At 46.8% G+C, this 19,095-nt stretch overlaps 10 protein-coding genes and 1 non-coding gene across 11 annotated transcripts; 8 read left to right on the top strand and 3 right to left on the bottom strand.

Annotated features, from left to right (window-relative positions):
- Positions 1-54: 54 nt before the first annotated feature.
- Positions 55-136, bottom strand: LY89DRAFT_t12. The gene has a single exon. It is a non-coding gene; the product is annotated as a tRNA-Asp (tRNA).
- Positions 137-988: 852 nt separating this feature from the next.
- LY89DRAFT_606746 (alpha/beta-hydrolase) lies at positions 989-2,446 on the bottom strand. Its single transcript, XM_018210431.1, has 3 exons — positions 2,404-2,446; positions 1,491-2,338; positions 989-1,334 (listed from the first exon to the last, which is right to left on the bottom strand). Exons 2-3 carry the CDS (start codon positions 2,288-2,290, stop codon positions 1,067-1,069), a joined length of 1,068 nt encoding a protein of 355 aa, XP_018076670.1. The 5' UTR covers positions 2,291-2,338; positions 2,404-2,446; the 3' UTR covers positions 989-1,066.
- Positions 2,447-3,993: 1,547 nt separating this feature from the next.
- Positions 3,994-4,867, top strand: LY89DRAFT_575798 (uncharacterized protein; the record flags this gene model as incomplete). The annotated part of the gene is made up of 2 exons (XM_018208808.1): positions 3,994-4,286; positions 4,357-4,867. 2 exons carry the CDS (start codon positions 3,994-3,996, stop codon positions 4,865-4,867), a joined length of 804 nt encoding a protein of 267 aa, XP_018076671.1.
- Positions 4,868-5,537: 670 nt separating this feature from the next.
- Positions 5,538-6,924, top strand: LY89DRAFT_680450 (FAD/NAD(P)-binding domain-containing protein). Its single transcript, XM_018214082.1, has 2 exons — positions 5,538-6,095; positions 6,149-6,924. Exons 1-2 carry the CDS (start codon positions 5,607-5,609, stop codon positions 6,845-6,847), a joined length of 1,188 nt encoding a protein of 395 aa, XP_018076672.1. The 5' UTR covers positions 5,538-5,606; the 3' UTR covers positions 6,848-6,924.
- A 330-nt stretch (positions 6,925-7,254) lies between these two features.
- On the top strand, positions 7,255-8,439 carry LY89DRAFT_728474 (HET-domain-containing protein; the record flags this gene model as incomplete). Its single annotated transcript, XM_018219267.1, has 2 exons — positions 7,255-7,606; positions 7,658-8,439. 2 exons carry the CDS (start codon positions 7,255-7,257, stop codon positions 8,437-8,439), a joined length of 1,134 nt encoding a protein of 377 aa, XP_018076673.1.
- A 37-nt stretch (positions 8,440-8,476) lies between these two features.
- Positions 8,477-9,310, top strand: LY89DRAFT_728475 (uncharacterized protein; the record flags this gene model as incomplete). Its single annotated transcript, XM_018219268.1, has 1 exon — positions 8,477-9,310. The coding sequence occupies one exon, from the start codon at positions 8,477-8,479 to the stop codon at positions 9,308-9,310; it is 834 nt and encodes a 277-aa protein (XP_018076674.1).
- Positions 9,311-10,476: 1,166 nt separating this feature from the next.
- On the top strand, positions 10,477-12,244 carry LY89DRAFT_714143 (uncharacterized protein). Its single transcript, XM_018218107.1, has 3 exons — positions 10,477-10,881; positions 10,931-11,618; positions 11,681-12,244. The coding sequence occupies exons 1-3, from the start codon at positions 10,633-10,635 to the stop codon at positions 12,097-12,099; spliced, it is 1,356 nt and encodes a 451-aa protein (XP_018076675.1). The 5' UTR covers positions 10,477-10,632; the 3' UTR covers positions 12,100-12,244.
- Positions 12,245-15,231: 2,987 nt separating this feature from the next.
- On the top strand, positions 15,232-15,561 carry LY89DRAFT_574784 (uncharacterized protein; the record flags this gene model as incomplete). Its single annotated transcript, XM_018208760.1, has 2 exons — positions 15,232-15,315; positions 15,385-15,561. 2 exons carry the CDS (start codon positions 15,232-15,234, stop codon positions 15,559-15,561), a joined length of 261 nt encoding a protein of 86 aa, XP_018076676.1.
- Positions 15,562-16,099: 538 nt separating this feature from the next.
- Positions 16,100-16,492, top strand: LY89DRAFT_777451 (uncharacterized protein; the record flags this gene model as incomplete). The annotated part of the gene is made up of 2 exons (XM_018222144.1): positions 16,100-16,380; positions 16,433-16,492. Exons 1-2 carry the CDS (start codon positions 16,132-16,134, stop codon positions 16,490-16,492), a joined length of 309 nt encoding a protein of 102 aa, XP_018076677.1. The 5' UTR covers positions 16,100-16,131.
- On the bottom strand, positions 16,489-17,685 carry LY89DRAFT_636216 (60S ribosomal protein L11). Its single transcript, XM_018211480.1, has 4 exons — positions 17,584-17,685; positions 17,423-17,489; positions 17,121-17,370; positions 16,489-17,068 (listed from the first exon to the last, which is right to left on the bottom strand). The coding sequence occupies exons 1-4, from the start codon at positions 17,665-17,667 to the stop codon at positions 16,942-16,944; spliced, it is 528 nt and encodes a 175-aa protein (XP_018076678.1). The 5' UTR covers positions 17,668-17,685; the 3' UTR covers positions 16,489-16,941.
- A 164-nt stretch (positions 17,686-17,849) lies between these two features.
- LY89DRAFT_293527 (putative small nuclear ribonucleoprotein-associated protein B) lies at positions 17,850-18,842 on the top strand. Its single transcript, XM_018206531.1, has 4 exons — positions 17,850-18,097; positions 18,173-18,181; positions 18,237-18,308; positions 18,361-18,842. Exons 1-4 carry the CDS (start codon positions 18,074-18,076, stop codon positions 18,691-18,693), a joined length of 438 nt encoding a protein of 145 aa, XP_018076679.1. The 5' UTR covers positions 17,850-18,073; the 3' UTR covers positions 18,694-18,842.
- The last annotated feature ends 253 nt before the right edge of the window (positions 18,843-19,095 follow it).

The following is a 19,095-nucleotide window of genomic DNA, read 5'->3' on the forward strand; positions in this document are numbered from 1 at the left end:
GGGCACAAAGACCAGAATAATAATATGATAACGCTGTCGCTGTAGGCTTACGCCTGATGACGGCGGGAATCGAACCCGCTACGGTGTAACCCAGTAGGGCGACAACCTACCTCCATGACCACTCGGACACGTCACCTTGTTGAAGAGAAAGTGTTTATTGGATTTCAAAAGGGTACATCTCTATCAGAGCTCCTTCCACAAGAGAAATGAGCTGTGCCGCTTAAGCGGTAGTGTTGGGTGATGAGGTAAGCACCCTCCGAGAAATCTGAGTTTTTTCTTTGTAGATATGTCCATGGTGTGAGGTGAGTGAAGTGAAGTGAGATGGAGGGGGCAATCGGCTTGTTTATAAGCCTTCACACCCTTGCATCTTCACAGGAGACCATGACAGATCGCGCATTCACTTGTCCAACCAAACATGTATGTGTGTGCATGGGACACTTTCCCGCTGCCCGCTAGCCGTGCAAGTTATCTTTCAGGCACGGTCGCGCCACCGATATGCATTTGAAGTGTGGTTCGTACAATGCTTGTGGAATCCAAGTCTGGAGATTGAAGCGATGATTCTTTTCGTTTGCAGGTCTCTTCTGTCAAATTTAAGCCCTTTGCTGAAGAACGATGCTGAACTACTTGTACACTGCTCGAGACCAAAGAAACGCAAGACCTCTTTCGAAAATGAGTCCATGAATATCGACATATAACTCAATGCAGAGCAAGGCTGTACCAAAACTCTTTGTAGCCACGCAACTGCGGTGGTTCCTTCTGTAGAGAGAGAACCTGGCGGTAGCCGTGTCAACAAGCAAAACAGTCCGGAATATCTCGAAACTTCTTTGCATATTGTTCTTCTGCTATATTCACCTTTGTCAATCCTTGCGGTCCACATCACTTGCGCCAACGCCTTTCGGAGTTGTTTTTCATGCTTCCTAGACTCACTCGAACGTTCACCGTTCCAGCCTCAAAACAAATTGACAAAACAAATCGAGGCCGACCCTTTGTCAAAACTTTTAGATGGGTTCTATTCTGCATTTACAGGTTCTTTCAAGTCATTTGACACACCTGAATCATGAGCAGCCTACTCAATATCTGCCTCGTAATCAGGCACATATGTCTTCTCCTCGCGAGCACAATATGGCGGCAACTCTGGCTCATATTTAAGCTTCGCCGGGTAGTTCAAGATTGCCTTCCCACACCTGATCAGCTCCTTGGTTCTCAGTACGTCCAGCCTATTCAGCCCGTGTGTCTTGGTACGCATGCAACATTTCATGTCAATCCTATCCAATCGACCTGGTCCACCGTTGCAGATGGCGTCTTCAGTGAAAGCCCACGCAAGCGGATTGTACCTGATCATCGAAATCTTCGTGTCAGCGAACATGTTCAGTTTTGTAGTATAACTCAAGTATAAAATTCAATCATTTGCAGGAATGGATAGAGCCAGAAAGGAATTCGAGGCTACAAACTTCAAAAAACAATGCTATGCGCTGAGAGGTGGAACTCACAATAGTGTAAAATGTGTGTAATACAGACCTGCTGGTTTCTTGCATGCTGCCACCTGGACCTCACAATTCGTAACTCCGACTTGGCGTTCATCATACATCAAAGCTGACGCCCATTTCCCAAATTGCGGTTGAACAACCTCGTCTGTTCTGGAATAAATTGAAGTGGTAGGCACATAAGCCGAGTCACCACCATTCGACATCAAGGTGGTAATGAATTTTGAACGTCTCCTTTGTTGTCTCACTGCTGGCGCACATGGCACACCAGCAGCAGGAGCCATGAGCCATGCATTGGTGGTCCCACGAAAATCTGCAGAGAGGCATATAAAGTTGCTGACTTGTCCGCGAGTGCTTGGCCAGTATTTCAATGACCACTGAACACAGAGGTTTCCTTGCGACCAGGCTATCACTGCCACTTTCTTGCTGCAGGTTGTTGAAATGTAGTTGATAGCGTAGGCAACGTACTCCGCATTCTTTGCTGCGTCGTCGCACATCATTCCAGGGATGTTCAGCCAAAGTGGATCTCCGAAGTTACTCGCTTTAAGTAACTTTGCAAAGTTGCACCTGAAAGCTTCTCCGCCGAAGGAGCCTGTTCCAGGAACGAGTATCACAGGTACTTTACCATCTCGACCGTATTGGAACTCCTCAGGAATAAATATTGCAGAGCGCATATCGACTTCCTGCACTTGGTACGGAGCATCGTCGGGAGACAGTTGTGGATAGATCGAAGTGGTTGGATCCGGGTGACTATTCTTGATGCTGTTGATATCAACATGACTGTGACCGTGAAGCCCGAGAACCATCTTAATTGATTGCTGGGTTTTAGATTGAGTTCGGATAGCAGTGGTTGTCTGGGATAATGTAAGTTAAACTCTCTTTAACTTGCGACGAAAAAAGACACGAATGTGGTGCCTACCCAGCTTGAAGATGTAAAGTTTTCCCACTTGATTGAATTGGAGAAGATGACTTCTCGATGTGAACAAATTTGATTCTCCAAGGTATTCGCTATTCAACTTTGCGGCAGTTTCTACCTCACTCGTATCATAATATCTTCGAGAGAAAGAGGAATTATCTTCCATTTGACTATCCGTCATGATGCTATATATCGAGATGCACACGCATCGACTGCCAAATCGATGCGGCGATCGCTAGAAGTATGACGCCTTCCTTGCGAGGTTTTGAACAGCATCTCTGTGATGATTCTATGGTTGGCTCGTCAAAGCATGTGAAACGTTGGTTCGAATTTTACTTCCGAACACGAGCCACAACCTCATGTCAGGATTTCATCAACCCAAGAGCTGCAGGAAGATACGGATTTCTTCAATCAATGAAAGAGAACTGGTTGAAATGCCGAAAGACACGAACCAGAATGAGAAGCAAATGAGATGCACAAACAAAGCGACCTAAGGGATGAACCTCGATGCCCATGTCGCAGCACGTGATGTAACCTACTTTGCCCGAGATGGTGTTGAAGCTAATGTGCTTCCTAGAATTCTCGTTCCTTTTGCACTCTGTCAACGTACTCCTCGAATTAGCGACATGAGGGAGTCGACCTCTTGAGATGCTCAACTCTCACCAACTTTGCATCGATGGAGTGGAATCGTCGACGAGATCAGATGATCAGATCCTTGCGCCAAGAATCGAGCAGAATCCAGTATATTGTCATATGAGTCGAAGGTTCGCTTGAGTGGCCTTCGAGGCTTCAAGCTCTCTTCAAACCACAACCCGATTCGCATATTTCAAATTGTCGAGACCTCAAAGAAGATATCGGGCGCAGTGAAAGGTTGCCTGGCTGTCCAAAAGATTATAACCGCCATTGCTGCAAGTTATGGAATTCGTTCAGATTTATCTTCTCAGCTCTTGCAAAATATGCAAGACGAAGGCACTCAACGCAGAATCACCAACGGTAAGTTGGGTCGGAGTGATTGAGCCTTCTCCACGGAACGCTAGCTTATGTCGGTTTAGCTAGCCCGTTGAGGAAATCTGCCCTAATTCCACCAACAGTCGCTTAGCGAGTATTCAGGGGTAAGTCAACTCTACTAATTTCCTAAATAGGTAGCCAGCGACGTTGACATTCCTTGCGGCTACTACCTTCTTCGCGTCTGCCTTGACATTCGTGGTACGATGGATAAGTCTCAACATCCTATCAGGTAGAGTCTCAACGAACAAAGATGCCCATATCTCTTATCAAAAACGTGGGACGCTTTACGAAAAGCGGCTGGCTTGAATGTCCCCTGACAACCAGGGAATGCTTTTGGCACACGGTATCTGCGTTTAAAAGCGAGCTGGATATGCAACTTTCTTACTTCAAAAGTTATTCCAGTCCATTGAGCCTTTTTTTCTCGCTATATGGCTTCTGCCTTTCGCTCTTCCTCCTACTTATATTGCCAAGACTCTGCTGTCATTGTCGTCGGGACATTTTCGCGAGACTTCTCATCCAACGCACCTCCCTAGCATTCCACTCACTGATCTCGCCCGAGAACTTCGACGCCAATCATCAAGAAACATGTTGGATCAACCTGGCGTCTTCACCTACCGCGACGCTGTTGCGATAATTCAGCTCGTCCCATTCACGATTTACCTAGGCTTCGCTTTCGCGCTGTGCTTCCGCCACGGATTCCGTCGTTCGGAAGGTTGGATCATTTTGGTCACCTTCTCGACCTTACGTGTGCTCGCTGCGAGCTTCCAACTTGCCTCTATCAATGATCCTACCAATTCGGTCTATGGAGGCGCACTCATTTGCCAAGGAATTGGTTTGGCTCCACTAACGTTGTTGAACTTTGCGCTATTCGTGAGAGTGTTAGTCTGACCTTTCTCCAGTGCAAGATATCATGGACAGTGAAAGCTAATCTGCGAACTGCAAAAACAGGAACAAATTTGTCAACACGATACATCAGAAGATCTTCTCTGCTATCTCATTACTCGCGATCGCGGGTATTGTGCTGGCTATTTACGGCGGCATCGAGTCTGCAAACTCGCCCACTTTGGCAACCAACGACTTACTGAAAGCTTCCGTCATCCTCTTCGTGGCTTCCTATCTCGCTTTCGTGTGTATATTCCTGATTTTCCTTCGACAATGGCATATTATCCCCTCCGGCGAGCAGAAGTTGCTTCTCTGCTTTGCATACTGCGCGCCCTTCATGGTGGTCCGATTTCTGTTTAGCATTCTGGGGACGTACGTGGAAAGTCTAAGGTCCCAGTTCGGCGTACTCACTGGGGATGTCACAGTATTTCTATGCATGGCTGTCCTTGAAGAGATCATTGTGGTTGCGCTGTTTGTGTATACAGGCATGAGATTGGAGCGTCTTCCGCCTGCGTTAAGGAACGGTGCCAAGCCCCGCGACTCGAGAGAAGTTATCGAATTGGGATCCAGGGAATAAGAGTGATCTTCTGGACAGACCGAACTCGGCGTGGAGAGCGGATCGATGGGTGACAAGAGGTGGTGGAAGGACGTTGCAGAAAGTCATGGAGTCTAGTGATGGTCACGGTGCATGATATCCAGGTGTCACATACTTCGTCTTTGTTTATTAAGATGGTCTTGGACTGCCACTTCTTTTGTTTAATGGTATGTATTGGAGAAGAAAAAGACAAGTTCCAACCCTTGCTCGGCAAAATAAGAAGTGCTTGGCGCAATGCAGTGGGCACGGAAAGAGTGCTGGTAAGTGGCACTTCTCTTTCAGTTGATACAATACGACCTGTATTGAGATCACTCAAAAGAAGTCAACCAGTCGGAGAAGAAGAGCTGATGCATAACAATTCGGACAATTCCTTCATCTCTCTTGGTCAAAAAATGATCGAGCAGGTAGTTTCTGCTAAAAGGGTAAGGCAGTGCAGGTGCAGCACATACTAGCCCCGCAAAACCTTGCCTTAACCCCGGACTCCGGTGTTGTTTCCTTGTTCAATCCTAGGAATATTCCATGCAGAAATGTAGGTTTCAAGTGTTACATCGCGTTTGGTGCGGCGTTCGGGCGCGAGTTGTGTCCGAAAAACCTTATGTAACACCACTTTACGTGTACTGCTTAATTATTTGAAAAGCATTGCATTTTCCAACATCTGGCAGATTTATAGAAGCCTTTCAGTTAATTTCCCAAGTTTTATATCAGACTCTATTGCAAAATCATGGTAGCGGACATAGCCATCGTCGGCGGAGGGCCCTCAGGCCTCGCTTTAGCTGGTATACTTGAGCGAGCTGGCTTGTCCTACATTGTTTACGAGCGCAGCAACATCGATGTTCCACCTCGCGGCGGCTGTCTCGACTTGCATGACGGTGGTGGACAGTTGGCCATGAAAGAAGCAGGCTGTTATGAAAAGTTCAGAGAATATGGACGCGGTGGTGAGGCTACTATTCATGCTGTGTGGGATCACCTGGGAAACAAAGTGTTTACCCACGGAGAGGGAGTGGATTCTCCTGAACTTGATCGAGAGCAGATCAAACAAGCATTGTTGACCACGATTCCCGAGGAGAATATCAAGTGGGGACAGGCTGTCACTTCGTCTGAGAGGAACAACAAGGGAGATGTGGTCTTACATTTTGGAGATGGAATCTCTGCAACTGGATTTAAGTTGGTAATTGGTGCCGACGGCTCCAACAGCAAGATCCGGCACCTAGTGAGTTTATATCTGTCCTTGGCTATCATAATCATTCGACTAAGATCCAGCAGGTAACGCCCGCAAAGCCAAAATATGCTGGGATGATGTTCTGGACAGGCGAGATCCATTCCTCCAATCCTTTCTACACCAAGGTGGAAGAAGTCGCAAAATTAGGCCCTATGATAGTCCTGGGTCGCTCTACAATGATTTGGATCCAGCGCCAAGGAGACGGCCACTACCGCATGGAACTAGGTTTCAAGGGACCTGAGAATTTCGCTGAGAAGATTCAAGTTGATTTGTTAGATACTGAGGCTGTGAAAATACTGATGCTGACGAATGATTTCTTTGGGGGCCACGCAGACAGCATCAAGGCGATCATCGAAGCAATTGATAGCTCTTTTCATGCTTGGCCTCTGTACTACATGCCTCCAGATGCTCTTGCATGGAAAGCTGCCAAAGGAGTAACACTGATTGGCGACGCCGCACATGTGACAACTCCTTTCATCGGCGAGGGCGCTAATATTGCATTGCTTGACTCGGTCGCCCTGGCGCGGAAATTGAAGGAATTCGGAATATCACAGAAAGCAGTTGAGGAATACGAAAAAGACATGTTTCCTCGAGCTAGGGATGTTATTCAGAAAAGTGTCAAAAGTGGAGAGTTGTATTTTGACTGGAATGCTCCTCAATCCGTGATGGAGTCTAGTAGAAGGGGTGTGCAGTTCGGAGGGTTGGGCCAAAAGTCAAACACTACCGTAGAAGTTGGAGTATAAGATAACATTGCTCTACAGCTTGTAGTACAATATGAGTGGAAGGAGGAAGATTCAAAAAACAGAAGGGACTTCACGTCGTACTTGCACCACTTTGTCCCTCAAATCCCAGTTTTCACCTGGGGACGTAGCCCACTAATATTGTGCTCTGATCCTGGTTAAATTTAGTTTCAAGGTTACTTTGTCGATGATTATAGCCTCACGGCGAAGATAATTTAGACTTCAGACAGTTCGCATACATACTGAAAGCGGGCTATAATCACTGCCATGTGACTGGTTCGGAAATTGGTAGCCATTCACGTGATGCGAGCATTCTTACCTTCACCCAATGATCGTCGCCTTGCAACAAGATTTAAGCTATTTCATCACCACCCTAACTAAACGGCTGTAACCGTTCGTATTTTTCAATCATGACATCTACTTTCCCAAATATAGGGCCACCACGATGCGATGTGTGTCTTGATCTGGATTGGGGAAGAATGCCAGAGGATTCCGGAGATGGTTACTGGGAACGACGTCTCAAAGTCCCGTATCAAAGCCTCAGAGACTCGAAAGACTGCCAGATTTGTGCTGCTATTATCTACGCTATTTCTGAATTCAGTAATCCGCTCGAGATTTTCCACACAGGATTCCACCAGTTCTTGCAATCGAGTCAGATAAGAATATTCTTGAGAGATGGATGGACCACAAAAGTTCTGATATGGAGCGACCAAGACCCTTTGGCTGAGCCATATCTCGAACTTGAAATGTATTCTTCAAGCGGTCAGTCACTACCGTCATTGTCTTGCGATATCCTCTAATTATTCAATTTAGATTCACTGTCTCCAATACCGGCGCTGGGTGTTGCAAACGAGGTTCCTGCAACACTTGACCTCTCAACTTGTGCTTGTTTCCTTGTCCCCCACATCCGCAATTGCCATACATCACATTCTCGCTATCGAGCAAAACCGTCTCCAATGCCTTCTCGACTGCTTTACGTTGGCTGCGAGACCGACCCTACATGCCTCAGACTTGAACTCCTGCCAACATTGCAGCCCTATACTACCCTCAGCCACTGCTGGGGTGACCAGTCTGCAGTATTTACTACCACAAAAGCAACAATCGAAGACCTTGTGATGGAAATTCCTTGGAAGAGGCTGCCGAAAACTTTCCAGGACGCTATCTCAATCACCCGTTGTCTCGGGATTCACTATCTGTGGATTGATTCCCTTTGCATCATTCAAGATGATGCTTCAGATTGGATCGTGGAATCTGTAAAAATGGCAGAAATATATTCCGGATCCTACCTGACTATTGCTGCAACGGGCGCCTCATCCCCGACTTCTGGCTGCTTGACCACTAGATGGCACGAAACAGATTTCGGTGTTAGAATCTCGCATGTCGATTCGCGACTCCAGAGTGACAGGCTTTTCACAGCTTATGGCATCAAAGCTAGATATTTGTCCAAGGCTCATACGCATTTTGCTGGAGAGTTGCATCCACCAATAAGCGGGGCTCCTCTCTGGAATCGAGCATGGGCCTTTCAAGAGCGAATACTATCAAATCGATTGATTCATTTTCACGGAGAGGAGATGGTATGGGAGTGCCGAGAATAGAGAGTGTGAGTGCGGATATTTTGCATGGGACTTGACGATGGACCACCCGACTGTGGATTCGAGTTTACTGGCTAATGACGAAACCGCAAGGGACCAAGTCAGCGATGAGACTCGTATGGGTTTACTCGAAAGGTGGCTAGAGATCGTCAATGAATTCACAAAGCTGGAGATCACTTACGAGCTCGATAGACTACCTGCAATCTCTGGCATAGCAAGCTACTTCCAGACGAAGATGAACTCTTCGTATAATGCTGGAATCTGGCAGTACAACCTTGGACATGGATTGCTGTGGAGAAAGATGCCATATCAAATAAGCCGCCGCATAGTTGGTATGCCTGGCCAATATATCCCTAGCTGGTCATGGGCGTCTGTCGAATTACTCTCGAGAAGATCATTCGGAATGCACACTCGCAAGAAGGACCTCATTATTGATGCGAGTTTTCATTCGACGGGTCCGACATTGTCAAGACACGAAGTTAAGTCGATCATTGGCGCCGAAGACGCTGCTCTTTCGGTACAGGGCTTGGCCATATTTTGCACCTTAACTCATCAACATGAAGTCACATCAGACATCTACCCAACTCATCTCCTCAACTTCCGCGGAGAAACAGAATATGCGTACACAGACATCACTTGTAATGACATGGCCCTGCAAGAATCGATTGAAGTGGCATGTCTCTTGATCGGTGAAACGCGCAACGAATCTGTGATGACTTGGGATGACAGACACTCAGGCTCGTATATAATACAGTTTGCCTTGATACTTCAGTCAGATTCAAATGGAATTTACACACGAGTTGGACTGTCTGAACATGATCGCCGAAAAGCTTGGTTTATGGGCGCAGAGACAACAGCGTTCGAGATTTTATGACCGGCTGAAAAGAAATAATAAAAAACAAGAGCTAGGTCAAAGCTCCAAAACTCATCACCAAGATTCAAGGAATCCATCGATTCTCCGCTCTCTCTATTGAGTTGCCGGATACAATTCGGCATGTAAAGAAACTATATGGGTAGGAGTGAAGACCTAGCCATAAACAAACAACATTTAAGAAGATTTGGACCTAGAAGTTGGTGTTGAAGCGGAAAATCATGCAGGTAGTCGGTAGAGCGGGAGATCTCGGTTCCGAACAAAGTTCGGCAGCGGTAAAGAAGAGAAGCTGCCTGGAACGACGCAGTGTTCTAGTCTCTAAAGCTGAATTTGAAACTTTGCTTCTGTCTCCTTGACTTCGAAAATGTTCCTTTCCGTTCATAAACGTTGCTACGATCAATTCTTCTCATAAGAAATCTAGACTTATGCTAGTATTCCCCTACAAGCTCGTAAGCGAGCCCCTTAGGCTTAGCGAGGTTCAGGGCTAACCAGTCCAGCATCTCTTTTGGAATGTTTCCAGAGGTGACAAGCTAATCCAGTGTTAGGAACGTTTGCATCGATAAACAGACTGCTCCGGTCTCGAGGCAATGCCAACCAAAGAGAAGACTGCAAGCAAACTACAGAATAAGGAAACCTGGCGAGCGTGGTACGAGATTAAAGTTTAAACACTGCCCGACCGTGCGCATAAGCTTACCAGAATTTGACGTGCGAGGCACTCCCTATATCCTGAATCTTGACGTATTTGCTTTTTATTATCAGATGGTTCTATTCCCCAAATCACTGGACCAGCCTCCTGACCATCCTTGCATAGCCGGCGCACGGACAGGGGTGTTCCAAATCTGTTAGCGAACTGAATATCCCACCATAAGGGAACTTTTGAAACACGATCTTCAGTTTGAAAGATCTCTTCTTTGGGCAACGACACTCGGAAAGTGCGACATGACCTTGGCAGCTGCGCCCAGGGAAAATCCCGGATCCGTTTCGTGTGTCAGGACCACAATTTTCCGTTCAACTGGACCTACCAGCGGGAGTCTGTGGTCCCTTTCGAGAGATCTTTAACTAAATTGAGCGCGAGGCAGATCGCTTTGTTTGGCAGAAGTAATGCAAGCACTCAAAATCAGCCCTGCCAGGGTCAGGTTTCAGTGGTGGGGAAGATGAACGGCTCTCTACGTATGCTGCATCAGTCTTCATTTATGCCCAGTGGTATCCCCTCATTTTTGCTTTCTGATTTCCTCACTTGACGATTATTATTTTTCAATGTCAAATTTTTGGGCAGGACCCGCGTTTAACTTCAGAGCTGGTTCTACTTTTTGCTATTCTTTAAGATGAGACTTGATTTCTGGCGCAGGCAAGTTGGCGATGGTGATGAAGGCTTGGAGAGACGAGATGGGGGCGAGACTCACTTGCCGAGAGCAGCCCTTTTGGGTGGACTTTTAGGAGGAGGGAGCGCTACTACGGCATCGGCTGATGGAGGACTGCTGGGTGGAGTTCTAGGAGATGGTAGTAATCAGGCTCCTGCTACCTCAAGTCCAGACAACACTGCTTCATCTACCGGTGGTTCCGGAGCAGCAACCGTGGGTTATCATCTCTATGAAAGGCTTGAACATGACTGAGATAATCTAGACACCGGCTCCAGACACAAGTGGTGGTCTCCTAGGTGGCGCTGGAGGGGTGGTTGGTGGTCTTCTTTCTCCGGTCCTGGGAGCATCATCGTCCGGTGGAGCATTGTTGGGAGTGGGAATAGGGCCAAGTTCAGCGCCACTTCTTTCTGTAGCTGTGGCTCCGAGTTCCGGACCTCTGATCGGCGCCGGCATAGGAGCGACTTCATCCCCCTTACTTTCTCTTGGCGTCAATCCCACGGGTACGTTGCTAGGAGTAGGATCTGGAGCAACTTCATCTCCGTTGTTATCTCTAGGAGTTGACCCACCAGCAGTAACTTCTTTGCTTCCAGGACTGCTATCCGCATCTTCAACCACTCCAGCTTCCACAACTTTGGCTACTTCATCAATTTCATCAGCCCCCGCGGCTTTAACATCCTCAACAATTTCATCGGGCACAGCAGCGAAGCCATCAGGATTGACTTCAATTGCTCAAGCGCGCCCATCTGATCCGACAACCTTACTGACCTCAGCCACTGCCGCACCTGATACCGCAGCGTCAAGCTCTGCAGTAGTTGCAGGACCAGTCAGTACAGGGACGGGCACAACAACGGGATCAATCAACGGACCTGTAGCAAGTGCGAGTGGGATTTCTGGGACGTCATCTGGTCACGCCAACACTACTACAATGATTATTGGAATTGCCGCTGGAGGTACGGTCACCGATGCTAACTTGTCTTTCTATGTTTTGAGAACATGCTAACGTGGTCTACAGTTGGAGGATTAGCCTTCTTTATTGCTCTTGTCTTCTTGCTTCGTCGCACGTTTCGCAAGCACCGTCTCGGCAAAGCCGAATACCCACCATCATCGCCACTCCTTAACCCAATGGAAGATTCCCTACTACCTCCCGGCATCGCACGAACTATCAGTCAGCGCTCAAAATCAAGCACCGGAGGTGACGGACAAGGAGGCAATGAAAGAAACAACAGTATGAGGAATAATATTGAGCCGTTGAGGCTTGGACAGGGGCAAGGAGGATTTGATGGAGGATATAGAGGTATTCTGAGTCCATTGCCACCTGTTGCAAGGAACGGCGCGGGCAGAGATCCCTTTTCTGATGGCGGGGACTTCAGGAGGAGAGGAGACGACAGTGAGATGAATGAGAAGCAGAAACTTTTTGAACTGTCTGGTTGACAGCCGAGGCTGAAAAGTGGGAGTGATGAAATGATGAAATGACGAAGAGTTGCTGATGAAGGGGACAGACTGAAACATTGATGAATTCCCAAGAGTAATCACCTCGATATAGAAATTAGTAGTGTAGATATGACAATGAACGAATATAGTAGTATATATCAATGATATTCATGAGATGAAGATATCCAGCTGTGTGGTGTTTTAGAATCGGCACGTTATTGGCCAGGTAGCTGATAATAACATTTTGGCGAAGAGTGAATCAATTACGCATTTGTTTGTAACAATCCACGTATCAATAGAAGAGTGGTTCGAGAATCGTGATGTCCAGAGAAAGACGACATACGATGCGTATTCGTTCGCGGTCTATAAATATGTGGATGCTCGCTAAGGTCAAGGGCTCGCTTTCAATACAGCAGACTGTTGATGGGACTTGAGAATTTTAGTCTAACTCTACTAACTTTCGCGCTTAAAGCTATAGATGGAGCTAAGCAAGGCATTGCAGAATAACAAGATATTCTAAACTTTTCCTCTGGTACAAATGTCATCGTCCAACAATCTCGCATGTTGTCCGAGCAAAACTAACTTCCTTCTTCGAGCTTAAAGACTGATCGATTATAACCAAGACAGAGATTAACAAGATCACCACTGGTATATGTTACAAATTCCCAGATATTCAAACACGCCTTGGTCCAAAAATATTTCTGAACCCTTCGAGATATTCCGTAAAAGTACGCTTCACAACATCTGGATCTGAATCATCTTTGATGCTTAAATATCTCTTAATCTCTAGCTCGTAGCGTTTCTGCTCGTCACTCATTCCACCGTTATAATCCAGAAAGTATTCTCTGAGAGTCTGTGTGTTTGACTCGAAGCGAGCAGCCATAAAGCTGTAAACGATCTTTTCGTGAAGTAACATGTAGAGATCTCTATATCCAGCATCATAAGCCCCACGGAATTCTTCAATATCATCCGGGAAGCCGTGACTACGAGCAGTATCGTATCGAATCTTTAGCTTTTCTGCCTCGGTATACTTTGGTCTCTACCACATGTCGAAGCTTGCTAGTTCAGGCATCATTAGATCCCTCTGGCTATCAACATTGAAATCTTTCTTGCCATTGGGCCTGTCACACGGGGCGTCTCTCAATTTGCAAAGTCCTCGGTCCAACATGGATATAAAGAACGACTGGTACTCTGTGTTTTGAGCTATGGGTCGTGAGCATTAGTCACTGCGCCAAAAGTGAAGGTAACCCGCAGAAGAAGAATTACTTACAAGCAGCATTTCGCTCGAGATCCTCTCCATTTCCAATAAACATGCCAAGCTCTCTTGTTGGCTGGTTCTTTAAATTTTGCATGAGGGTCCGACTGCCCACCCAAGCGGAGTACAGCAAAGTATTGGTCTCCACAAGTCCAAATGCTGCTGGGGTATCAACAACTTGAAATCCATGGTTTGTAAAAAGAGCTCTCATTTCAGGAATCTTGTTTGGATCTTGAGCAACAAGGTTATCCAACAAACTTGGATTGGCGCCAGCGAGTTGCGCAACAACTTGGGAGAGGAGCACGAATTGCCAAAGGTCTTTGATGGTCAGTACTGTGCCCACACTCCCACTGATTCCGAGGACAACGACATTTGATATGGCGTCATCTTTCCGGTCCTCAATAACCTCGTGTATGATGCCTGCTAGTTGTTCGGCATATGGACTTTCTAACCATTGTTACTTGAATTGTAGCACAACCCATTCTTCATCGGATAGATTCTCCCTCAGATCCGCAGAGAGCGTATCTGTCGGCGTTCTGGTGTCCAGGAATGGGTAATGTAAAGAACGAAATCCTTCGCTGATTGCGAATCCCATATCTATAAGGTTGGCTAGAAGACAGCTCGACTGTGAATATTGTGTAAACAGACATGTACTATACACGACGGTACAGCGAAGATAAGATCGGGATCACAGAAAGTCAGAGGCTTTCCAAACTGCAAATAACCATAGTGGATATGAGCTCTTTGTGAGCAAAGTCATGTATTCGTCTTCGAGAATTTTACTCAACAAAGAAAAACAAATTGATCTCAGGCATCTTTAAGAGCACCGCAGCTAAACAATAGTTGACCTACATATGACAAAGAGATAGTATCAAACGTTCAGGTGTGAACTCAGGTAGCTCGAGTAAGCTGTGATCTCCCAAGCGAAACATCTCTTCTGATTCGAGCTCTGGGACTTCCAGTGTCGAAACCAAGCAAAAAATGATGCCCATCGCAAGTTTGCCTCAAGAGCCAGGTTGATGCTCCTTTCTCTGGCAACAATTCATTTGGAAATGTTCATTTCCTCCTCCTGCTCCAACGAGGATTGCGAACGTGCCCCACTTCGGAATGCGGGGTCCATCTCAGGCTCTCAACGTCCGGACTTCCAGACAACGAGTCTTCGTAAGAACAAGTTTTGGAGAACGCTGCTCAAGTGCTTATCCTTCTGTTGAATATCAATCATTTCTTAGCAATGTAGTTGTATATCTCACGTGGCAAATTCCCCAAATCGTCAAGATCGTCACCAGCTTGGGGAAAGATCCCCGCGATTCGCGCTAATAGCGGCAACGACCCATTCGTCGTCATGGACATGCTTTGACACTTTGCGCGTAACGCAGCAAGATGGCCTGTTCCTCTGGCATTGCAGTGCGACGACTGGTCTGATAATTGGAATGTGGATAAGTCTTGCAAGGATGTTTGAGGTGTGGAGGGGCACAGATGGCTTGTTTTGACGGCTTGATATCATCTGAAGGGGTTTGGTTGGATGGAAAGTTCGGGAGCGTTTCACAGGGAGCATCGTTGGTTGGACGATCAAGGGACGTCGAGGAAGGGTCATGCCATTCAAGCGGGGTAGAAGCATGTAAAGGGCTGAGTGGGCGTTCGTTATTGAGAGTCAAGTGAGCCGATGAATGGATGAGATCATTAATAATGCTTTTTTTAGGTTAGAGCTTGCGAATGCTCGATCAGAACAGGGTTGTATGCTGTGTTCGTGTACCGACTGGATGTATATCAATGCTTACTCCCCTCTTTCCGTGTCTCCCACATACGTTGTCTATTCTGAGGATACTTTCAATTTGACGACTCTTTTTATTTAAGACACACATCCAAATATACTCAACATGAACTCAGCACGAGCCACAGCAGTGAACGGAGGTTCAGGAGTAGAGAGCACTCCCGCGAACAATGTCGGTGGTGACAGAAGAGTATGTATCCATGACTACTTAAACCCTTTCTTCCAACATTGAAATTCAGACCTGACGCCGGAAATCCAGGGTTCAGCATCATCAGGAATGTTCTCCGGTCTCATGAGCCAGAAACGCAACAGTACCGATGCTGCAGCGGCAGCAAGGCGAGAGAGCTTCCATGAGATGAAGCCTGCCTCCGGCTTCATTGGAAAGATGTGGCATAAGTACGTTCACGACTATGAGATATCTATAGGACGATGCTGACAGTGTACTGTGCAGCTTCACCACCGGATCTCAAGGTACCAAGTAAAGCTTTCAAGACGAAAATCGAAGAGGATGATCCAAGATTGTATTACAACGCTGGAGTAGGGGTATTGTTTGGCACAGTGCTGCGAGTCTCTTTTATGAGCGGGCGAGAAATGGTGTTATGGGTATATTTGTGTAGTATATTTTATTGTACGAACTGAATGAATATCTCCAATATCAACAGGGCCTTTCCCATTTCAATGACTGTCATGTGAAAGTACATCGCAAATGTCAAACAAGATCTTCAGAGGGAACGCACTAGCGTAGTGCATGTTTGAGCCTTTCTGACGCTAGTACCTCGATCAAGACCCTCATGACGTCTCGAACTCGACAATGCCGGAGCTTTTGGAGCGTTTAGACCGTAAGGCTAGAAGGGTTGATGATTATGTAAAGTACATGCATGGTTCTAGTTAAGTCAAACCATTGCAAGTGTTAAGAGAAGTCATATCTGAAATTTTCTATTCTGAAAATCAACTCACGATACTCCTCATCTTTTGCAAAACAAAAATACCCAAACACATACGAACCATGTCAGACCAAACACACCCAGCACAAGAGCAAAAGAAAGGAGATGTAGGCTTACTCGGTGGTCTCCTTTCAGGCAAGACTCCTGGCGTCCGGAACATTGAAGCTGCATACAGTCGAGCAGGAGCCTCCAATCATCATACGCCTGGAGCAGCGACGAAGCTAGGCTCACAGGACCAAGTTGGATCTAATGAAGCACAAGGTGTTGGGAGCCAGAAATTCGCAGATGGAATCAGTGATCAAAGAGCAGAGGTACGTAGAATCTGTTCCTTGCAGAGAAGACTTCATACTGATAGAAATATAGCCTTCGGTTGTTGGAAAGATGTTCAATAACCTGATGAATGGTACGGAGAGGACGAAGTAAATTGGTTATCAACGAGGAAGAAATTTGGATATATGAATATTGGTGCTTGGTATTGAGTGAAAGGTAACTTCTTAGACTTGGAGGGACCTACTTGTGATATTTGACGGAAAAAATGGTTGTACAATCGAGAATACTTCGCTCAATCTTTAGAAGGATGACCCTTAGTGCCGCTTGGAAGGGGTGTACCATAGATATGCTTAAGCACAACCGGAAACAGAAGAATGATTATCCCTCTCAATATCACAATTTCTCACTCGGTACTCGCAAAAAGCCGGCAAGCCGGTCGGTCTCTTAGGCCGCAGCTCATTCCGAAGGAATGAGCTGAACAGTTTTAGGCAAACTGCTTCATTGTGTCCTGATCCGTAGATTCAGTAAAATACAGCCAATGTAGCCCCCGCCCATGCATAATCGTTTACTCCAGCGCCCATATCATCAACCATTTTCACCACTTATCTGACGATACCCTCGAATCGGTTCTTGAACCACTTGACAGTCTCATCACGCTTGATCTTGTGGGCGGATCCAACCTTGGTTTGGCATCGGCGACGCTTGGCAACACGCTCACCAGGACGGGTCCTATCATTTGTCAACACTACTCAACTTATACTGGCAATGACCATATACTCACATGCAGCAGTAGAAGTCCATTCCGTAGATACCAATCGCAGGGTCGTACTTGATACCGAGATCGATGTGTTCGCTGATACCGAAGCCGAAGTTGCCAGTCTCGGAGAAGTTACGCTTGCGGAGCTCGTATTCCTTGACCTTCAATCCACGTTCCAAGATTTCCTCAGCCTTTGGTCCACGGACAGTGACATGTACGGCGATCTTCTCGTTACGACGGATGCCGAAGGTTCGGACAGTGTATCGGGCCTTGCCTGGTATGGGTATTAGATTTTTGATTCCCTTGGTTCTCAATGACAATCTTACTGTAGACAGGAGTTTGACCACTCAATTGCTCCAGCACCTTCGCAGCACGAGTCAATCTATCTCCAGACTAATACTCTAATTAGCAAATGCGCAGTGGATTAAGAAAGGGAATTGAGATTGAGGATGGGGAATTTGGAACATGGAGAACAAAGTTCGCATACCTCTCCCACGGAAATGTTGAGGACCAGCTTCTGGATGCGAAGCTCCTTCATGGGGTTACCGCTCTTCTCTCCGGATTCAGCCATTCTGGTCGATGTTGAGAGGCTTCGTGGGAATTCGTTCGTGTTTTGTCGGCGTTGATGATCGATATTCTTCAAAAATGTCAAGGTCAATTTTGTGTGCGATAATCCATTTAGGACTAGTGCGTAAAGGCTAAACGGCAGCCTCAAAGTATGCACGTGACTATTCTGAATTGAAGCTTGGCGATGTTTTCTTCCCACTCAAGGCACCAAGGCTCTCGATCATACACCAGGTCAGACTCATACGCTTCCCAAAGCCGAAGAGTTGACTGAAGTACAAGAGACTTCAAGAACCCAATCTTTGTACCCCAAGAGAAGTCGACTTGTCGCACATCTCGTCAATACGCGCTTCTGAGAGCTTGAGATTTGCGACTTAACCAGCCAAATCTTCATACACCTCAAAGAAGTCATCATGGCGAACAAACAGGGCAAGATGGTATGTCAAACTCCTCTACTGCAGCTTTACAAGCTTTACGTTGACATTATAGGCTGACTTTTGCTATGTGTACAGGCCGGTCTCGTAGGTTAACCCAATGCGCAAAGCTTCGAAAGGTCGTGTGCTGATATAGAACTAGATCAACTACCGGATGAGAGTGACCATGAATGATGGACGTCAAATGGTTGGGCAAATGCTTGCTTTTGACAAGGTATGCGCTCTGCTCAATGCTCTGTAGAAACCATTGCTAACTTCTGCTTCAGCACATGAACCTCGTCCTCGCAGATACCGAAGAGTTCAGACGCGTCAAGCGCAAGGCCAACAAGACAGCTTCTGCTCCAGGCGCAGCTAGCAGCTCAGCACCGCTCGTCGAGTCCGAAGAGAAGCGCACACTTGGTCTTACCATCGTTAGAGGTGCTCATATCATTTCCCTCTCTGTCGAGTCTCCACCGCCAGCAGATCCATCCGCACGATTGGGAGCGAGCGCGCCAGGAGGAGTGGCTACGACTCTTGCTGCTGGTGCAGGTATTGCTCGACCAGCTGGACGGGGCATACCTGTTGGTTTGGCTGTAAGTTTGACTGCAGTGGACATTTGAACAAGTACTAATAGCACATAGGGACCTGCTGCTGGAGTCGGCGCACCGCCTGCGTTTGGAGGTTTCCCTGGCGCACCACCATTCGGTAGAGGAGGTAAGAAATATATCCCAATCTGTACTTGCAGTAGAATGCTAATAACTTTGCAGCACCCCCACCAGGATTTGGAGGCTTTCCCCCACCAGGCTTCCCAGGAGGACAAGGACCACCACCAGGATTTGCTCCTCCTCCAAGACGGTAGTTGGGATTTAATTATGGTCTTCGCGACATCTTATGAGAAAATTGGGCGGCGGCGGAAAACTAAACACCGTACAGGCGTTGAGGGGGAGTTTGGACTTCATACCAAAAATTGTCAATTTGTAGCATAGACAGCGCAACAATGCAAGTCAGAGAACAGTTGATGT

Source organism: Mollisia scopiformis (assembly GCF_001500285.1).
Source record: "Mollisia scopiformis unplaced genomic scaffold LY89scaffold_3, whole genome shotgun sequence".
NCBI lineage: Eukaryota > Fungi > Ascomycota > Leotiomycetes > Helotiales > Mollisiaceae > Mollisia > Mollisia scopiformis.